Source organism: Zootoca vivipara, chromosome 12 (assembly GCF_963506605.1).
Source record: "Zootoca vivipara chromosome 12, rZooViv1.1, whole genome shotgun sequence".
Taxonomy (NCBI): Eukaryota; Metazoa; Chordata; class Lepidosauria; order Squamata; family Lacertidae; genus Zootoca; species Zootoca vivipara.
This window is the reverse complement of record NC_083287.1, coordinates 12,157,433-12,175,945: the sequence shown is the minus strand read 5'-3', so window position 1 is coordinate 12,175,945 and position 18,513 is coordinate 12,157,433. Positions and strand designations below refer to the sequence as shown.

General features: G+C 42.8%; 2 protein-coding genes across 6 annotated transcripts in view; one reads left to right on the top strand and one right to left on the bottom strand.

The window, feature by feature from the left end:
- Positions 1-18,513, top strand: part of FYCO1 (FYVE and coiled-coil domain autophagy adaptor 1) — a 44,963-nt gene that overhangs the window by 19,487 nt on the left and 6,963 nt on the right. For 2 of the 3 annotated variants that reach the window (XM_035129111.2, XM_035129113.2), the window contains exons 12-16: positions 3,638-3,787; positions 4,454-4,653; positions 4,876-5,020; positions 17,334-17,429; positions 18,256-18,466. In XM_035129111.2, coding sequence (XP_034985002.2) covers positions 3,638-3,787; positions 4,454-4,653; positions 4,876-5,020; positions 17,334-17,429; positions 18,256-18,466 — 802 coding nt within the window. The remainder of the gene's footprint in view (positions 1-3,637; positions 3,788-4,453; positions 4,654-4,875; positions 5,021-17,333; positions 17,430-18,255; positions 18,467-18,513) is intronic. The other variant, XM_035129115.2, reaches the window with a different exon arrangement.
- CXCR6 (C-X-C motif chemokine receptor 6) lies at positions 7,349-11,829 on the bottom strand. Of its 3 annotated transcripts, XM_035129118.2 has the most exons (4): positions 11,791-11,829; positions 10,754-10,813; positions 9,962-10,046; positions 7,349-9,129 (listed from the first exon to the last, which is right to left on the bottom strand). In XM_035129118.2, the coding sequence occupies exon 4, from the start codon at positions 9,106-9,108 to the stop codon at positions 8,062-8,064; it is 1,047 nt and encodes a 348-aa protein (XP_034985009.1). In that variant the 5' UTR covers positions 9,109-9,129; positions 9,962-10,046; positions 10,754-10,813; positions 11,791-11,829; the 3' UTR covers positions 7,349-8,061. The 3 variants fall into 3 exon arrangements, with proteins under 3 accessions (XP_034985009.1, XP_060136616.1, XP_034985007.2); XM_060280633.1 differs by lacking the exon at positions 9,962-10,046 and having other exon boundaries at positions 11,791-11,823; XM_035129116.2 differs by lacking the exons at positions 9,962-10,046; positions 11,791-11,829 and having other exon boundaries at positions 10,754-11,767.

The following is an 18,513-nucleotide window of genomic DNA, read 5'->3' as shown; positions in this document are numbered from 1 at the left end:
TGGATTATTTGCATGGAGCTCCTCGTTCACATCAATGCCCTGTGAAGTGCCTGGAAACTTCCATTTCACTGTATCTGAAGAAGTGTGCATGCACACGAAAGCTCATACCAAAATAAAAACTTAGTTGGTCTTTAAGGTGCTACTGAAGGAATTTTTTTAATTTTACTTCGATCCAGACCAACACGGCTACCTACCTGTAATTAGACCAACCAGTGTCTCTAATCCCGTGATCCTCTGCAGGCAATAGAAGCTGCCACACTTCCAGTGCCCCTGTTTACTCCAGTGGAAGGGGGAAAAATACATGTACTCATTTCTTCATCATTTCTCCATTAATATCAAAGGTGAAACTAACTCAGGAAACAAACATAAATTGCCTACTTTCATGCAAGCTACTACTTCAGTTTCCTGGCAAAATCCAGTGAAGATCTGCTCTCCAAAGCTGCTGTTTGCATTTCAGGGCAAGCTTCCCTTAGCAACAATGGGTGCTCCCCTCAAAATGTGAAGAGCAGCTTCAGAGAGGGGTTGTCGCAGGGAAGGATAGTTAAATGTCCCCTTTCCACTCCCCATGGTCCTAAGGCTGCTCAAGCTTCTCTATGGCTGCACAAAAACAGTGCAAGTTAATTGCATTTGTGCAATCCTTAATATGGAAGGAAAAGGTGACACAGGTGGAGCTGTGGTCTAAACCACTGAGCCCCTTGGGCTTGCTAATCGGAAGGTTGGTGGTTCGAATCCACATGACGGAGTGAGCTCCGTCCCAGCTCTGTCCCAGCTCCTGCCAACCTAGCAGTTCGAAAGCATGCCAGTGCAAGTAGATAAATAGGTGTGGCGGGAAGGGAAACGGCGTTTCCGTGCACTCTGGTTTCCGTCACGGTGTCCCGTTGCGCCAGAAGCAGTTTAGTAATGTTGGCCGCATGACCCGGAAAGCTGTCTGTGGACAAACGCCGGCTCCTTCGGCCTGAAAGTGAGATGAGCGCTGCAACCCCATAGTCGCCTTTGACTGGACTTAAGCCTCCAGGGGTCCTTTACCTTTACCTTTACCTTTCTTAATATGTAAGGAATCTTCTTAAGACTAAGGCTTCTCTGAAGCTAATTTTTGTTGTTATTATTTAAGGAAAAAATATGAGTAAAAATTGCACAAATGGGAGCTCACCTATGGTACCTTGGGCTGCGGACGGGATCCATTCCAGAGCCCCGGTCGGATCCCGAGGTTTTCGCAACCGGAGGTGCCTGTTCTGCACATGTGCATGGCGTGGTAGAGTGCTTCTGCGCATGTGCGCGGGACAAAACCCGGAAAAATGCTTCCGGGTTTGCTGTGTGCGTATCCCAAAGGATACGTAAGCAGAGCTGCCCGGAAGTAGAGGTACGATTGTACTGTGAAGTGATATCTAGTGTTACACCTTTGGCTCAAGTACTAATCTAGCAGGAACAGCATGACCTCTGGATCTTCGCAGCCTCTGCAAAAATCTAGTAGTGACCATAGAAAATAGCAGTCTAGACCATGGAAAATGCAAGCTGGAGAACCAAGCCCTAGTGCATGAGCCGCAAATCTGATCCAGCCAGAGGGCTGGATCCGAAGCTGCCGCAGACAACCCAAAGGCCATTTTGACAGGTGGTTGAGGCCTGCCCTCTGTCAATCACCCAGCATTACCACGACATCTGGTGATTCAGTTTCAAAGGAAAGGATCAGGAGCTGAAGTATACTCCTGATTTGTCCTTTGCATCAAAAAGTGACCCCTTTTTAAATCCGGCACTGCTTCAGCTTGAACTTTCCAGCCCCTGACATCACCCAGGAAAGATGGGGCTGGTTTGGAAGGGGTCCAACCTCTGAGGACGGTGGGTCCACCACTGCCCTAGTGTTTCATGGGGGGTGGGAATTGTGGGTTTCCGATTCTAATGGTGGAGCATAGCTAAGGCCATCTGCTCCTAAATCTTTGCACTGGCCAATTTGCTTGTATCACTAGCTCAACACAGCTCCAGCACAAATATGGCACCAGAGCTTGTGGTGAGGCCAATAGTGCACCCATCTGAGACACTTTACTTATTTATGTTCTCAGTGACTTTGCTGATGTATTTAGAAGAACTGGCTGCTTGCAAACTGAGCCACCTTTGTTTCTGTTTCCTGTGCCACTCTGGTGGCTTCCATGCAATGTAATGTTCTCTTGGCAGTGGCATCACACCTTGCTTCTTAATGACACCTCTTCACCACATATTTTACAAATGCTTCAGCACTTGTTAAGTCCTGTGGTTTGTGGGTCACACTTGACATTTTTAACTACAGAGAAATACATCCCCCTAAAAAAAAAAATCTAGCACAGAAGGCTTACATAGATTTGAGCAATGCATGTTTAATAAGTCTCCGTTTCATACATGTCTGTAGTTTTTGCTCATCTTTACAGGTTTACCCTCCCTGATTTATTCCCACTTTCCTGAAAATAAGTCCCATTGAAACTAGTGCGACTAGATTCCGAGTAAACATGCATGGCGTTGCACTTTTGCTGTTGTTGTTAACAAAGTTCTGAAATGGTATAAAGATGGGAGATTTCGACCTTTTTGACATTTGTAATCCTTACTTGATCATAATTATGAGTCTACTTCACATGTTATCGGTACGTGTTACTAACATGCCCTGTGTTCCTACTAAAATGGTAACCTTTAAAACCATCGCACTGGAGGAACCATAATGGCCCTGACTCTGTAGTGCTGTGGTTCATCTGTTTAAAATAAAAAAAATAAAATAAAATAACACTTTAAGATAACTGATTCTCACCTCATCCCAACACCATTTCACAAACTGTTTCTGACACTCTTCTGTTTCCAATACTGTTTTCCATGTGGCAGGGGAGGCGCCTCTTGGAGAAAAACAAGCCTTAACCCCCCTTCAGCTTCACAGATCCTAGCCAGAGTTTTTATTAAATAAGATTACAAACAGGGGTTCACAAATGTTGGCTTGATTTTCTAGCCAGGCGATTATTTGTGGCTGCCAGTGCTACCCACCCTCCCCCTTTCAGTTCTCTGGCAGAGTTTCAGATTTTCTTCATGACAAAATGCAATAGATAACGTATTATATTTTACATCTTACAAAAGTGAAAGATGGAAGCATAGCCAGCAACAGTAGAAGGAAATTGTCTTGAGAGGCTACGGTATATTTTGTTTATGTGCACACTTATGTGATGTCTTCCTTTCACACCCACCCACATGGTCTTGCTCAATGTCATACAGTGGTACCTCTGGTTAAGAACTTAATTCGTTCCGGAGGTCTGTTCTTAACCTGAAACTGTTCTTAACCTGATGTACCACTTTGGCTAATGGGGCCTCGTGCTGCCACCGTGTGATTTCTGTTCTCATCCTGAGGTAAAGTTCTTAACCCGAGGTACCACTTCCGGGTTAGCAGAGTTTGTAACCTGGAGCATTTGTAACCCGAAGCGTTTGTAACCCAAGGTACCACTGTATATGGAATGCTTGCAAAAAGTTAAAAAGTATGGTGTTCAACTAGAATTTTCACTTAAGAATCCATTGTATTTAAATGATGTTTGCTTTAATAGAGGAGATTCGTTTTTCCTGTGGAGGGCTGTGGTTGAATTTTTAAAACCTAAATTCGCAGATGATAAATTGTTCTTTATGCATTTCTTTTTGAAAGAGACAAGGATGCCCTTTGGCAGAAGTCGGATGCTTTGGAATTCCAGCAGAAACTCACTGCAGCACAAAGATGGCTTGGTGATGCGGAAGTAAGCTGTTGCCTAGACTGTAAGAAAGAATTTGGCTGGATGAATCGCCGCCACCATTGCAGGTCAGTTTGTAGGGGTGACTTGATAAACACTTGTGAGCAACTGTAGTTGGACAGATGACAAGTAATCAACAAGATGTTATACTGCAGTTTTTTGGGCCACATTTCTAAACAGTGCCATTGTAAATAGTGTCACTTGGAATTACAGCAAATTCTACCTTAAGTGGCATTCATAATGCGCTTGTGGTTTCTTCTTGAGAAGACTGTGGGACAAAAGTATTGTTTGTGTGGATATGGAGATTTTTCCAGACTCGGTGCCCCATCTCAATCTGGAAAAAATGACACTCCAAATTATCACTGGTCTGCTCCCCATTAATCTTTCTCCAATATTATATAATGGAATTACTTTATAAAGGATTGTTGGTTTGAGGAATGGGTTGATATAGTCGGCCTTTCAGGTGTATATTTAATTCAGTACCCAATTTTGTTACACTCAGAGCAGACCCATCAAAATGAATGGGCCTAAATTAGTCATGTCTGTTAATTTCAATAGATTTACTCAATGTTGGATAAAACCCAATGGTCTTCCATTGACTTCAAAGGGAATCCAGATTGGCAATATTATGAAGAACGTCACTTTCTCCATGTTGGATATTGTATCCCTTAAATGCCTTCATTTTGACATGAAGAACTCTTTTCTTTTCTCTTTTAAAATTCCATTATTTTTAGAATGTGTGGGTGCATTTTCTGCTACTACTGCTGCAACAACTATGCCATGTCAACGCATACTGGCAAGAAGGAACGCTGTTGCCGAGATTGCTTTAAAAAGGCAAGTGCCATCTCAATTGATTCTGGATCAAATGCAAGCCAAGAAGAACCAGCATCAAGCCTGCTAGCCTCACCATTGTCCCTGGTCCATAGAGTTATGGGTGAGTCTTTCCTGTGTATACATGGGATTAAATTTCTTGGAAAAGAATCTCATGTGAACTTCAGTTCATATTCTATCCTTGTGTCTGCTTTGGTACAGATGATAGTGTTTGATGACCCTACAAGTTCCTTAAATCTATAATGAACACTGAGAAATTACATCGCCTTACTTTATATGCAGCATAATAACACTTTCTTGCTTTGTGTCCTTTGTTGTGGTACAGTTACAAATGAAGCCTCTAAACCCACAGATGATGCAGTGTTTGATATAATCACAGATGAGGAAGTGGGCCAGATAAAGGAAGACAACTCGGTTCACAATGAAAGCCAAACTGAAGAAGAATCTTTGGACCATGGTATAACTGATCTGTGAGTAAACATAATTTACACACACACACACACACACACACAATCTGTTCCAAAGTAGATTAGGCTTGTAAAGAGCAGTGGCGTAGCATGGGTTTCTAGTGCCCAGGGCAAGTATCCTTGGCACCACTTACCCGATAGGCTGGAATGAAGGCGCAATAGCTCAGCGACCTACCCAAGTGGCAGCCACAGCACCCCATGAGCGTCGAGCATGGTGGAGAGCAGGACGGGATTGGTCAGGAGCAGGTATCTTTCTAAAGCCCATGCAGAGAGCGCCATAGCAACCAGCCGTCACCCAAATCCTCTCCTCCGTCTACCCATGCGAACATGGGGATATTTTCTGTGTGAGGGGGAGGGCGCACTGTTATTAATTTATTATTATTACTACTACTTCTTTTTTTCTTTAAAAGTTTTTGCCCCTAAGAGTTTTGCACCTCCCAGTAACTGCCCCTGTGGCCCTGCCCATGCTATGCCACTGGTAAAGAGCCCTCCATTGTCCATGGGAGAGTGTAGCTGGGGAAGGAAGGTTAACTCTTGCCTCCCCAGCTGCTCTCTTGAGGAAGATTACCCAGCCAATTTTGTTTGGAAGAAAGTGAAAACACACTTTTTCAAGTCTAACCAGTGGCAAGGAGAAGTGTGCCTTTGGTGTCCACAGCAGTGTCCCCAGTTTGCAAATATGCCCATGGGTCCCGTCAAGCTTAGCAATTCCAGTTTTAAAGGTTTCCCTCCCCACAGTCGGGCTTATTAACTAGACCAGAGCTCAGTAGGGGGGGAGGCTTGGGGGGGTGGCCTGGGGGGGGCATTTGGAGGCAGGAAGTGGCAGGTGTAATCAAGTCCCATTCCATCTGCCAAGGTAACATCTAGTTTCACCCTACGAAAGAAAATTAAACGTATAGCCCACAGAAGTATGAACTAGTATGGCTTATTGATTCCTTCAGGGTTCATAATCCTATGAACCAGGGTTGGGGAGCCAGTGGCTCTCCAGATGTTGGACCCATCAGCTCGGCCAGCATGGCTAGTGGTCATGGATGATGGGAGTCGTAGTCCCTGCTGTAAACACTGTTACTAATTCCTGTCTGCCTTGTTCATATCGGAACTGTGTCAAAGTGCCCAGCAATACAGTGTTTGTTCGTTTCCACAATGTGAAGCATCCTGCTGAATGTCACACAGGAAGCTTGCATGAGAATGCCACAGACACTTCTGGTTAAGAGTGACAAGGATTCGGGTTCACCGTTTCATTTGTCGGCGCACATTTCCTGCCCAAAGTGTCTGCCTCACACAAACTTGCCTTCCCTTTTTTGCTTGCTCACACTAAAAGAGCAAAGTTTTGATGCCAGTGGCAAAACTGCTGACTTAATGAGTTTTGTGAGTAAAACAAAAGGAAAAAAGGAAAACTGGGCAGAGAAACCAAAAGAAGGGTAAATCTCAGGCTGATGGCTGGAGGGAAAGTTAGTGGGTCCACTGTATTATGGCTTGGATTCTAAAATAAGTTCACTGAAGGTAAGCTTCCCTTCCCCGCAACTACTTGAGGCCCCTGGAAAAAAGAAACACCTGGAAGGTTAGGAGATGCCTCCCAGTGTTTGGAGGAGTTCAAGGAGCTGCGGGGGAAGAAGGGGACAGGAAGTTCACCTCCCTTTAACTCACTGTTTCTCAAAACAGTGGACCTGGGGACTACCAATGGACCTCAAGCCACTTTCCTGCTTGTTGCCTCATGAGTTGGCTGTCCTTCCCTGCCCCATAGCTATGCTGTAGCCTTTTGGTCAGACTGATGCCAACCCTAGCAACTCCTTCTAGGCTGAGTCAAGGTGCCCCGGAAACAGAGGAGTTTGTGGAAAGGGGGAAGGCCTCTCTGCTCTGAGGGTAAAGGGCCAGAGAAGGTGCTGAAGGAGATTAGGAAGAGAGATTATAGCCTAATATTCTGAGGTGGTGATGATTAACTGGGCATAGAAAGGAAGGGGATTAGAGAGAAAAGCTATTTTAGGAGGAAGAGGTGAATGGAAAAGGACCTGGGAGGAAGGTTGAAAGAAACTGTCAGTTGGAGAGGAGGGTGGGGTAAGGTACAAGTGAATTTTGGAAGGGGAGTGGAAGAAGAAATTGCAGGAGATGGGTAAAAATACTTTCAGAGTTCTGTGGGGAGTGGGAAAGGGGAAATATAATATAAAAAGGCTTCTACACTTAAAGCCTGTGGATCAGCAAGTTGTGCCTAAAATTGGGGGAGAGGGGGTTATGTCACAGTGCCTCCGGAGCAAATGTTTGTTCTTAGTTTGAGAAAGCTGAGCTATGGAACTCCTTGACACAAGAAAAGACAAGAGACACAAACACTGTGTATGTTTTTTGTTCTCCATGAACATCTATATTTATTTATTTATTTATTTATTTATTTATTTATATAAAAAAATCTTCATATGGTGAGCCAAAGCAGGTAAAAGCATTGTTTGCAAGTTCTTGCATGCCAGCCACATGAAAAGTGTGTCCGCCATTCATGCTTTCAAACTCTGCTTGCATGACCAGCTTTGAATTGCAAACTTTCATTATTTAACATTCATAAAGCACCCAATGTTTTCTAAGCGCTGTACAGAGGTTAAAAGATAGTCCCAGCCCACTGGCTCACAATCTAATAAGCAAGATGCAAAAGGAGGGGGGGGGGACATAGAGAGGGCAGAGTAAATGAAGCCTTTACCAGGGTCAAGATGGCCGCCTCCTTGCCAGTATGTTCTTCCTGGGAAGCAGAGGGTGCAGCTTCCCACTGGCACTTCCTTAAAATAAAAGGTAAATGCTAAGTGACAACCTAAACTCCCATTCAGCATCTCTTCTGTAGCTGGTGTATATCTTTACACAATTGAGTCCTTTCTCATAAGATGCCTCCAGCATAAGAATCAAGGTGGCAATGAGATTCTGCAAAGTTTTGCTTGTAGGGAAACTTTCACCAACTTTACAAACAGGATAGCTATGTTGAGGAGATTCTGCCTGTTGCTTTTGCTCGCGTGAATGCCCAGGGCGACTAAGACTGAAGCTCTACAAAAGAGATGCTCTTCAAGATCCTCTTACAATGGATACATGCTTGTTTCCTCTGCGTTCTGTGTGGCGGTGCAGGATTTTGAGCAATCATCATCCGTAGTTTGGCATGGCTTCCTGGTTTGTTCATGTTTAGCACATCCAAGCTTTTTAAGAATTTTGACCAGGTTCCTCCTAAACTTCAAACCGATAAAGAAATAGAGAACAGGGTTGAGGCAGCTGTGGAAATAAGCGATGGCTTCCGTTACGATCAAAGCATATTCAAACCGGTATCCATTGTCCACCATGACCCTTGGGTCTGCAACACGAATGAGTCTCAAGATGTTATAGGGCGTCTGGGTAAAAATGAACACCACAACAATGGCGAATATTATTTTTAAGGATTTCTGCTTGCGGAAGCCCTTAGCATAGAGTAAAGTATTTGTGATGATTGAGTAGCAAAGAACCATAACCAGCATAGGGCAGAAGTATCCAAGAGTCATTTGAATTGCTTCGGTGAGCATCTGCAAAGAATTTGAAGGGTACTCTGCAATGCATACCTTTTTGCTATACTCCTTCTGCGTGCTAAATAAAAACTGAGGCAAAGCAAATAGCAGGGAAAGCACCCAAACCAAAATGCAAACCGTTTTACCCCAGACTATTCTTTTGGCTTGGCTGATGTGTGCTTTGGTGGCTTGGACGATAGCAAAATACCTGTCAATGGTTAAGCAGGTAAGGGTTAGCATGGAACCGTACAGATTCAAGGTGTAGAGGCCTCGGATGATTTGACATGGCAAAGTGTAAAAGATCCACTCCTTAGCAGCAGAATAAGCCCAGAATGGCAACGTGCAAAGAAAGCACAAGTCAGCTACAGCCAAGCTCACCAGGAATACATCCGTCAACACCTTTACTTTTTCATAGAAGATAAAAATGATAAGAACCAAAGTGTTCCCTGAGACTCCAAAGATACAGGCAAATGAATACATGCAGACCAGGAAGACCCTGCTAAATGCTGTAAATGTCTCGTATGCGCTGTCATCAACGTGCTGAAATGTGCTGTTGCCGTAGTCAGCAGCATAATCCTCATCGGTAGCCATGTAGCCTGCTTTCTCAAACACCTGTAAAACATACACATTTGAAAATTGTCTCAGTAGGGGGGTTGTAATGTCTCTCTACATTGCTGCAAAACTCTTAAATTTAACTTGCTGTGTGATGAAACCATATTGACAAGGGACATGATATAAGCCCTGATTATGTACTGCATATACCCCCATCTACCACATCTGTTTGCCTTATCTACCACTGAGTGGGGAGGCCGATCAGAAGGTTGGCAGTTCAAATCCCTGCTATGGGGTGAGCTCCCGTTGCTTGGTCCCAGCTCCTGCCAACCTAGCAGTTTGAAAGCATGTCAAAGTGCAAGTAGATAAATAGGTACTGCTCCAGCTGGAAGGTAAACGGCGTTTCCGTGCGCTGCTCTAGTTTCATTCTGCACTAAAAACTTTTTAAGACCCAGCCATAATTATACACCAATGAAACCCACATCCAAGCAAGACTGTATAAAGTATGCACATTTGTACATTAACTACTTATTTTTCAAAATGTACTGTACTTCCAGAAGCCTCAGGGAGAAATCACTGATATGAAAGGAACAGAGATTCTGCCTTTTGTGGGCTGGAACTCCCACCCATGCATCCCATTTCCCTGTTGTTTAGATTTTGTCAGTCATAGCCAGTATCTTTTTGAAATCTCTTTGAAGTCGTAAAAGCTAGAAACCTCATTAAAAAACAAAACATGCAGAGGTTCTTAGGATGCTGAATTCTGCACATGATTTCATATTATGATCTTCCACAACACTGGTGCAAAATTGCAGAACCTACACTGCACTGATGATAAAATTCTTGGGGCAGCATGCTTACTGGGAATCAAGTATTGGACTGGACCAATACTTACCTAACTCACAGGCTTGTGAAGATAAAATTCAGAGGGGGGGGGGACAACATATGCCACCTTGAGTTCCTTGGAGGAGAGGCAGGCTCTAAATGGAATTTTAAAAAAATTAATTAAGTCAAGCCCTAGGCCACTTAACTTGCATGGAGTCTTTGCCTCTTCCCCTTCATTCTTATCACAATTGTCCCTGCACTTTTAGCTGCTCTTTCTTTGACTCCCCAACATCTTACTCTAGCTACTGTTCTCCATATGATGCCACGCAGGCTCAGTATCACAGGGGAGTTTGGAACTGGGTTGCCAGAATCCCCTCCTGCCAAGCAGCAGATCCCTGGAATGGCAAGTCAATAAGTAAACTGGCCATCTTCCTTGGGGGGGGGGGGTTTCCCCCAGGTGGTTCCTGCCACCATTCCTCTGCATCCAGCCAGTCCATGACACAGTGCCCCAGATAATTATTCCAATTTACATTTGTTGGTGAGGCATTTGAGATACCAGCGAGTTAATGATAAACGAATACATTTTAATGTTAGCTTCTCTTGACTTGCGTGTCACTTTCTTGAAGTTGATGGTATAGATGACAGGTAATAAATTACCAGAGATAATTTATTGCAAGACTAGGCTTTCGAGTTTCATTTCTTTAATAGCCCAGTGCTTTTCAAATGGCTTTTAAAAAGCTAGTAATAACAAAACCACAAAGTTATCTGTGACTAAATAATACCAGAATGTATACTCATGAAAAGACAGCTGCAGCCATCAATCCCATGTCAGTATTTAGTGAAAGGAGCTAAAGACCCGTACTTCACAATCTGGGTGTACTTCACAAGCTGTGCTTTCACGATAATGAAGTTGACCTGGACCCTGAAAGAAACAACATTTCCCAAATCGAGCTAGAATATGACTCATCAACATAAAATAACGTTCATATTAAAAGAGTAAAACTAGCAATCTAATGTAGCAGAGCAAAACAATCCCACAGAAAGAATTTTGTGGGGTTTGTTTGGGAAACAGTGGCAATTTTGTGTTGTTTTGCGCAGTCATGGTTCTTCCTCATAGTGTCACATAGATAATAGGAAACTGCCTATACCAGGTCAGACTATCTACTGTCCAAAAAGTAGCTCTCCAGAGTATGGATGTAAGAACACATCATTTTCCGTTCCACTCTGTATTTGCTGCATGCAACACTGTTTCCATTTTGCTGCAGTTCGTCTTCTGCCAAAAACAATATTATTTGTCTCACTGTCCATTGTGGCAAAAGGACATAACTTATATAATTTGCACAAAGCCATTACATTATTCCACCCCCATTCACTTCAGTGCAAAGAAGAGCCTGCAGGATTAGGCCAATGGCCCTTCTAGTCCAACCTCCTGTTCTCACAGTGGCCAACACATGCCTGTGAGGAATCTGCAAGCAGGATTCGAGCACAAGAGCCACTCTCCCCTCCTGTGGTTTCCAGCAGATGCAAAGGAGGTGGAAACGTAATCAATTACATATCGTTTGCAGGCTGAAAACAATGACAGGGAATGTACCAACAATATCTGGATTTGTTTGTGCCTATCTCTGGTAGATGTGAAAACTCAAATAATAATATATGCCCCAGAAGATTGTGCAAGCACCCGATTGTCTTAACCTGACTTTGTTTAAGTAAATAAGATAAACATTTTTTTTTAACAGCAAAACCTCTTGGTAAAGAAAATTAAACCATTTCTAACTTGAAAGCTACTTTAAGTTAGCTTTCAAGGGGCTTATTAGAGGAACCAGCTGGGCCCCGCCACAACCTAATGTTTACAAAGATGGGATAGCTTTCCGTCTGAGGCAAGAGGAGATAACTACATACCTTGCAGCAGTCAGTGCAAGAGTTGCGACTCAAATTCAGATGTTAGCTAGAGGTAGTGGTGGTTATGCGTATTTATTGGAGCTGCTGCCTCTGGAGTTTCCTTTCGGTTATTTCTTCGTTTTAGACATCGAACAAAACCACAAAGCAGTGTAGAAGAGAGAGCATTGCCTATGCTGCTAGGCTGGGCATGAAAATAAAGCTAATATGTAGATATACATCCCAAAATAAGTGCATGGTCAGTTCATGTTACTTTAGCACTTGAGGCAACAAAATAAAAAATCCCACAATTATTTTGTCCCCTGCCTGGCAGTAAAAATAAAATAATAATAACTAAGCATCTGCTGCCCTTTCATGACACCAAAATCACCTGCCTGGGGTGGCTGCCTCACTCAGTCTCTTTATTACAGTCAGTGAGCTCTATTCAGAAAGAAACTCTGCACAAATATATAAAAAATAATGCAAAATAATACCAAACAAAATAGAGAACTGCAACAATAAAATTACTAGTGCTGTAGAATGTCAGACATAGAGGATAAAATTGTAAGTTTGCTCAAATTAGCCCCCGGCAAGTTTTACATGAAGCAGCGCAATATTTCGCCATCCTGGACGTGTCAACTGCATCAAGTTTTCAACGCTTGCTTAGAACTTCCTCACATTGGCTTTTCCTGAAGCGTGAGCCCAGCTACTGATTAGTTTATTTGAATTTTTATTTTATTTTATTTTATTGCAGTTCATATTTTAATGTTGTAAAGGTGGCGCTGTGGGTTAAACCACAGAGTCTAGGGCTTGCTGATCAGAAGGTCGGCGGTTCGAATCCCTGCAATGGGGTGAGCTCCCGTTGCTCGGTCCCAGCTCCTGCCCACCTAGCAGTTTGAAAGCACATCAAAGTGCAAGTAGATAAATAGGGACCGCTCTGGCGGGAAGGTAAACAGTGTTTCCGTGCGCTGCTCTGGTTCGCCAGAAGCAGCTTTGTCATGCTGGCCACATGACCCGGAAGCTGTCTGCGGACAAATGTCAGCTCCCTTGGCCAGTAAATTTATCTAATTGCACTTTGCACTTTGACGTGCTTCCGAACTGCTAGGTTGGCAGGAGCAGGGACCGAGCAATGGGAGCTTACCCCATTGCAGGGATTCGAACTGCCAATCTTCCGATCGGCAAGCCACCCGCGTCCCACCCCGCTTTTACTTAGGGGGCCCCTATTTTCATGTTGGAGGGTATGGAGTTATGCGACTCCTGAGCCAAGGAGATAAGTAACTATACAACCTTTAGAAGGCATCTGAAAGCAGCCCTGTATAGGGAAGTTTTTTTTAAATGTTTAATGGTTTTAAATGTTTTTTTATATATTGGAAGCCACCCAGAGTAACTGGGGCAACCCAGTCATATGGGCAGGATATTAATACTGTAATAGAATTATTATGATGATGATTATGGAATAGAACTGCCCTATTTATTGGAGAAATGTGGGAGGGTATGGTGGAGTTTGGCATCTGGTAACTGCTGCTGTTTTTTTAAGGGTTTTTCAGGGGTTTCCAGATATTTATAAGGTGTTTGCAGGCTTTTCCAATGGTTTTTCAAATATATGTGATTTCCCTCACACATGCAGTACCTCGGAACATAATCCCCACATAAATTGGGAGTTGCCAGTATATTAAAGACATGATTAAAAATGCATAAAACTTATTTTTGTATGGAGCAGCATTCAGTTATTCCAAGCTATTTAAACTCTAAAGTTATACAGCCCAGACAAAGGTTTACTACCTCAAGCAGGATTAGGCCTAAGATAAACCACAGTGCTGGCCTACTTTTCTGCAGTGAAGCATATCACATTTGATCTTTTTCCTTTGACAAGGCAGATTTTGTAAATGTAAAAGCCACAAAAAACCCACAGACTAAGATGATTGTTATCTGCTCTTTTAAATTGTTTAAGTCATTTGAAACTTGCTTTTTTTTAGCTAAGGTGTGCAAAATGACTAAAAAGTGTTCAGATACCTTGAATGCCTTACTAGTAAAAAAAAAAAAAAAAAGGTAAAGGACCCCTGGACGGTTAAGTCCAGTCAAATGCGACTATGGGGTTGTGGCGCTCATCTCGCTTTCAGGCCGAGGGAGCCAGTGTTTGTCCACAGACAGTTTTCCGGGTCATGTGGCCAGCATGACTAAACTGCTACTGTCACAATGGAACACCGTGACAGAAACCAGAGTGCACAGAAACTTCGTTTACTTTCCCACCACAGCCATACCTATTAATCTACTTGCATTGGCATGCTTTGGACTTCTAGGTTGGCAGGAGCTGGGACAGAGCAACAGGAGCTCACCCCGTCGTGGGGATTTGAACCACCGACCTTCCGATTAGCAAGCCCAAGAGGCTCAGTGGTTTAGACCACAGCACCACCCGTGTCCCTGCCTTACTAGTATTAATTCCTCAAAGATGTGTCAATATCAAGCACAGTATGAGTACATAATGCAGATCGCTAGACAGAGGGAAATATTGCCAAAAATTGACCAATGACAGCTGTCATGTACTGACATGCCAGCTACATGTGAAATTGTGAGTGCACTGCAAACTAGCTGTCAAATACTGTCAAACATTGACTCTACTGCAATCTTTTCAGAGAGCAAATGCTAATGCTCAATATCAAATACTCACTGAATCTTTGCACATCCAGAGACTATATAGAGCAGTATTTCCCAAAAGGTGTAAATCAGTTCTCAAACATGAGGGCAGAAAACTTTAACCCTTTATCCCAGTGATGGCGAACCTATGACACGCGTGTCAGACGTGATACGCAGAGCCCTCACTGCTGGCACGCGCCCCATCAGCCCATTCGCGCTGTTGTTGTTGTCCTCCCCCCATTTGTTCTCCCAGCTCCTCTAACCCAGATTCCTTTGTTGTTGTTGTTGCTGGTAGCCAGAGATTGATTTTTTAACCCTTTCTGTGCTGTTTTTTCTGGCGCTTTGGCAGATGATGATTGGGTGTAACAGTGTTCATTTTTAACCCGTTCTGTGCTGGGTGTTTGGGTGCTTTGGCAGAATATGTCGGTGCTGCGTGTTAGTTCCAGCAAAGGTATTATTCGTCATTTATTTCTGTTCTCTTTCCCCCCCCAAAAGCAAAGCAACTTTTGCACCCCCCCAAAAAAAAACCTCCAAAACTTTGGTCAGCAGCTCCCCCCAAAAAGCTCAACAACTATGGGCACTTTGTGATAAATAAGGGGTTTTTCGTTTGGTTTGGTTAAATAATTAGTTTTTGGTTTATTAACTACAGTTATACAGTATATTACAATTATACATTTTTGTTATTTAAACTATAAATATCGCAAAATTTTGGTTTTTTCTTGAAGTGACACACCACCCGAGTTATGCTCGGTTTTTTGGCAAATTTTGACACACCAAGCTCAAAAGGTTGCCCATCACTGCTTTATCCCATGTGAGGGTCCCAATCCAGATTGGGTAGCCCCTGTGCTGGCAATCTGCATGTAAAAATCATCTCCCATCCAACGGGAGTTTTTTCCTGTACAAATTGCTAGCATGGGGTGTGGGGGTGTGATCCAGATTAGGACCATAACATCATTAAAGCCCCAAAATGCCCACGGGTATGTGTTTGCTCATAGAGGTCTTCTCCCCCCCGTCAGGATCCGCTCCCCCTGCCAAATTTAGGCTTGAAGAAAGCATTCTATTGTAGTTTGTAGAATAGGTTGCAGTGTGGGCTTCATTTGTAAATGGAACCAGTTAATCTATGTGAAGCTGTTCTGACAGCTATATAAAGTGCCATGCAACACAATACATTGACTGTCTTAAAGGATGTTTGTTTTTTGTTAGAACCAGAAAGCCTAGTTTATTAAAGATTTTAATGAAGATTATTTTGTGCACAGGTGGACTGTGTGGGCATATGGGCCTTGTGAGGGCATATGTTGCAGCAAAGAAATGGTGATGGCATAGCTGCCAAGTTTTCCCTTTTCTCGCGAGGAAGCCTATTCAGCATAAGGGAAAATCCCTTAAAAAAAGGGATAACTTGGCAGCTATGGGTGATGGGGAGATATTCATCCCCAAACACTCAGGAACTCACAAGGGAGATGTGGTTGGGAGCCAGAATTGGTTCCACATTGTATAAACTGCCTCAGAGGAACCAGCCACCTGAGAGCAAGAAATGTGTGAAAATCAGTGTGCAAACTAAGACACCTTAAGGTCTTTAAGGTGCTACTGAAGGAATTTTTTTATTTTGTTTCAACTCAGACCAACACGGCTACCTACCTGTAACTAAGACACCTTAGTAATCCACTGCCATCTAGTGATGCTACAGCTAATTTGCTTTTTAAGTCAAATGGGTTAAAATCTATTGAACCAGATTGTTTTATGCAGTGCCCCCCCCCCGAAATGGATTTATTTCACAAACGTTCTTACGAATATTCAAAATACCGTAGTAGTGACCAAACACAATAGTTTAATTACTACAGACACTGGTTGACAAGAACCAACACAAATTACCACCCCACTGTAAGTGCCTGTGGCCTCTTTGCGATAAATAGCTTTTATGGGATATCAGAAAAACTCAGGTTGTCCTGTTCAAAGAGTACACAGTATTCCTTGGACTAACAAGTCATGTTCCTTCCTATTAGTAACACAGCCAATACAGATCAACTGTGCGTTGCAAAAAAAGAATTTATTCTTAGCACTCGACTCCATGGGTTTTTTTTTGTCTATGAGAGTATGTTTTATGCAGTGTTAATTAAGGAGTTTGCATTACTATAGTGAAATTTTATCAGGGTGCTTCCACACTGTGTGTGAGAGAGAGGGGTGGGGTGGGGGTGGATTGCAGCATCAGATTTTTCCAGTGTGGACAGGCAAAGCCCTATTAAGGTGTTTCTGGCTTCCTATGGCTTTAAACTGAACGCTTCCTTTTTGCAAATTCAAACCATTGTTGTATTCTGTTGATCCAGGCTGCAGCAATTACTGATTAATAAACTGCTGTTTGTCCCTTAAATAATCAGTTTCTCTTCCCCCTGGGGGTGGGAGGGAGGTTTTACTGCTTATTTCCTTTCATTAGGATTTCCCTAAAGAAACTAGTCAGCCCTGTAGTCTAGCTAACAAAGATACTTTGGTTTGATCCACTGGCTTTACGGATGCAATCCTATACATGTGGGAGTAAACTACACTGGATTCAGTGGACCTACTTTTCCGTAGACATGTATAGTAGGATTGTACTGTAGAGTTTTAGTCATCCTTTCCGCCAGATGGAGTCTAGGTCAGCTTAAGAAAGTCATAAAATTAAATTGTGAAAGCTGGATATATTTTGGAGCTATGGAATTTCCTTCTTGGAGAGGCCCAACTTTGCTCAGCCGTTGATACATTCCGCTATTGCCATTTTCTTGGGTTTTTTTAGGTTTGTCATTGGATACATTTTTAATTCAACTTGGTTTTGTGCTTTGAAAATATTTATTGTAACCTGCTGCATATTTGAGTCTGGGCATAAATATTTTAAATAAACATTAAAGATTGCTCTGTACCATTTTGAATGATGTTTAATGATCTCCTTTATCCCTTTGCCTCAGAAACAGCACCTATAATTCCTCAACTTTCGATGAGACTGACGACTTGCAAATGGCCCAGGATGCAGAGATATGCTTGCTGAAGTCAGGAGAACTGATGTAAGCAAAATCCATTGTTTAGTCTTTAATTATTATTATTTTTAAAAATCAGCGGTGCAGTCCTATACATTCTGCTCAAACCTAAGCCACATTGAGTTCAGTGGAGTTCGCTCCAAGTAGATGAGCAAAGGATTGCGGTCTAAAGCTCACATTTGTGTCACAGATTTTGGCTGCATGGAGTCCCCTCTTTACTTTCTATTTCTTTCCCTTTTTGAAGAAAAAACCACTGGAGAGATGAATTTGATATAATATGAGGTTGGGGGGGGGTTATGAGGTGAAAAAATTTGAAACTTCCTTATTGCTGTCACTCAGGTGGTGGTTTTTTTAAAAAAAATAAATCTAAAAAAAGAGCCTTAGCCCCATACCTGAACCACGCAGGGGCACAAAGTTTCCCTTTTTGGGAGCAGGGCTCACAGACTGCAAGTTTCTGAATGCTGTTCTGTGGAGGTATAGATCCCATGGATTGTATATCCCATCAATTAATTTCAGTGGGTCTGCTCTGAGTAAGTTGAATGCAACCCAGTATTTGTAACTGCACAAAGCCCATGAAGAACAACTATGTTTTCCTTTTCACATCATGTGGGACTCACTGAGAAAATATGAAGGAACCATGCAGTGGGTTCCTTTAGATTTATATATTGTAAAAGTGGCCTTGAGTTTGAGATTCACAATGCACAAATGTTTCTGCAGTAAAGAATGTACAAAAGGGACATGTACACTCAGAGCTCTCCACATTTCCTGTGTCATGTGCGTCATCAATCAGAGACAGTTCTTAAAAAAAAAAAATCAGATACAATTCTGTCATGTGTTCTTTTGCTTTCTTCAGGCTAAGGCTGCCTCTAACCGTGGAGGAAATTCTAAAGTTTGGAGAAGCTAACAGAGAGCTGTTCATTAAGTCAAATACTTACAGCGTCATTCCCATCACTGTGGAGGAAAGTGGCCTTACAATAAGTTGGGTATTTTCATCAGACCCCAAAAGCATATCGTTCAGCGTGGTGTACCAAGAATCAGAAGATGCTCCTCTGGATCAGTGTAAAGTAAGGCAACTTCTTCATGGGGTGATGTCCACCCTAGAGTGAACTCA

Coding starts and splice junctions, on each gene's coding strand:
- CXCR6 (XM_035129116.2), bottom strand. CDS start 10,864: ATGTTGATGAGTCATATTCTAGCTCGATTTGGGAAATGTTGTTTCTTT. Junction 9,130..10,753: donor AAGTACACCCAGATTGTGAA/GTACGGGTCTTT, acceptor TATGTTTTACAG/GTGTTTGAGAAAGCAGGCTA.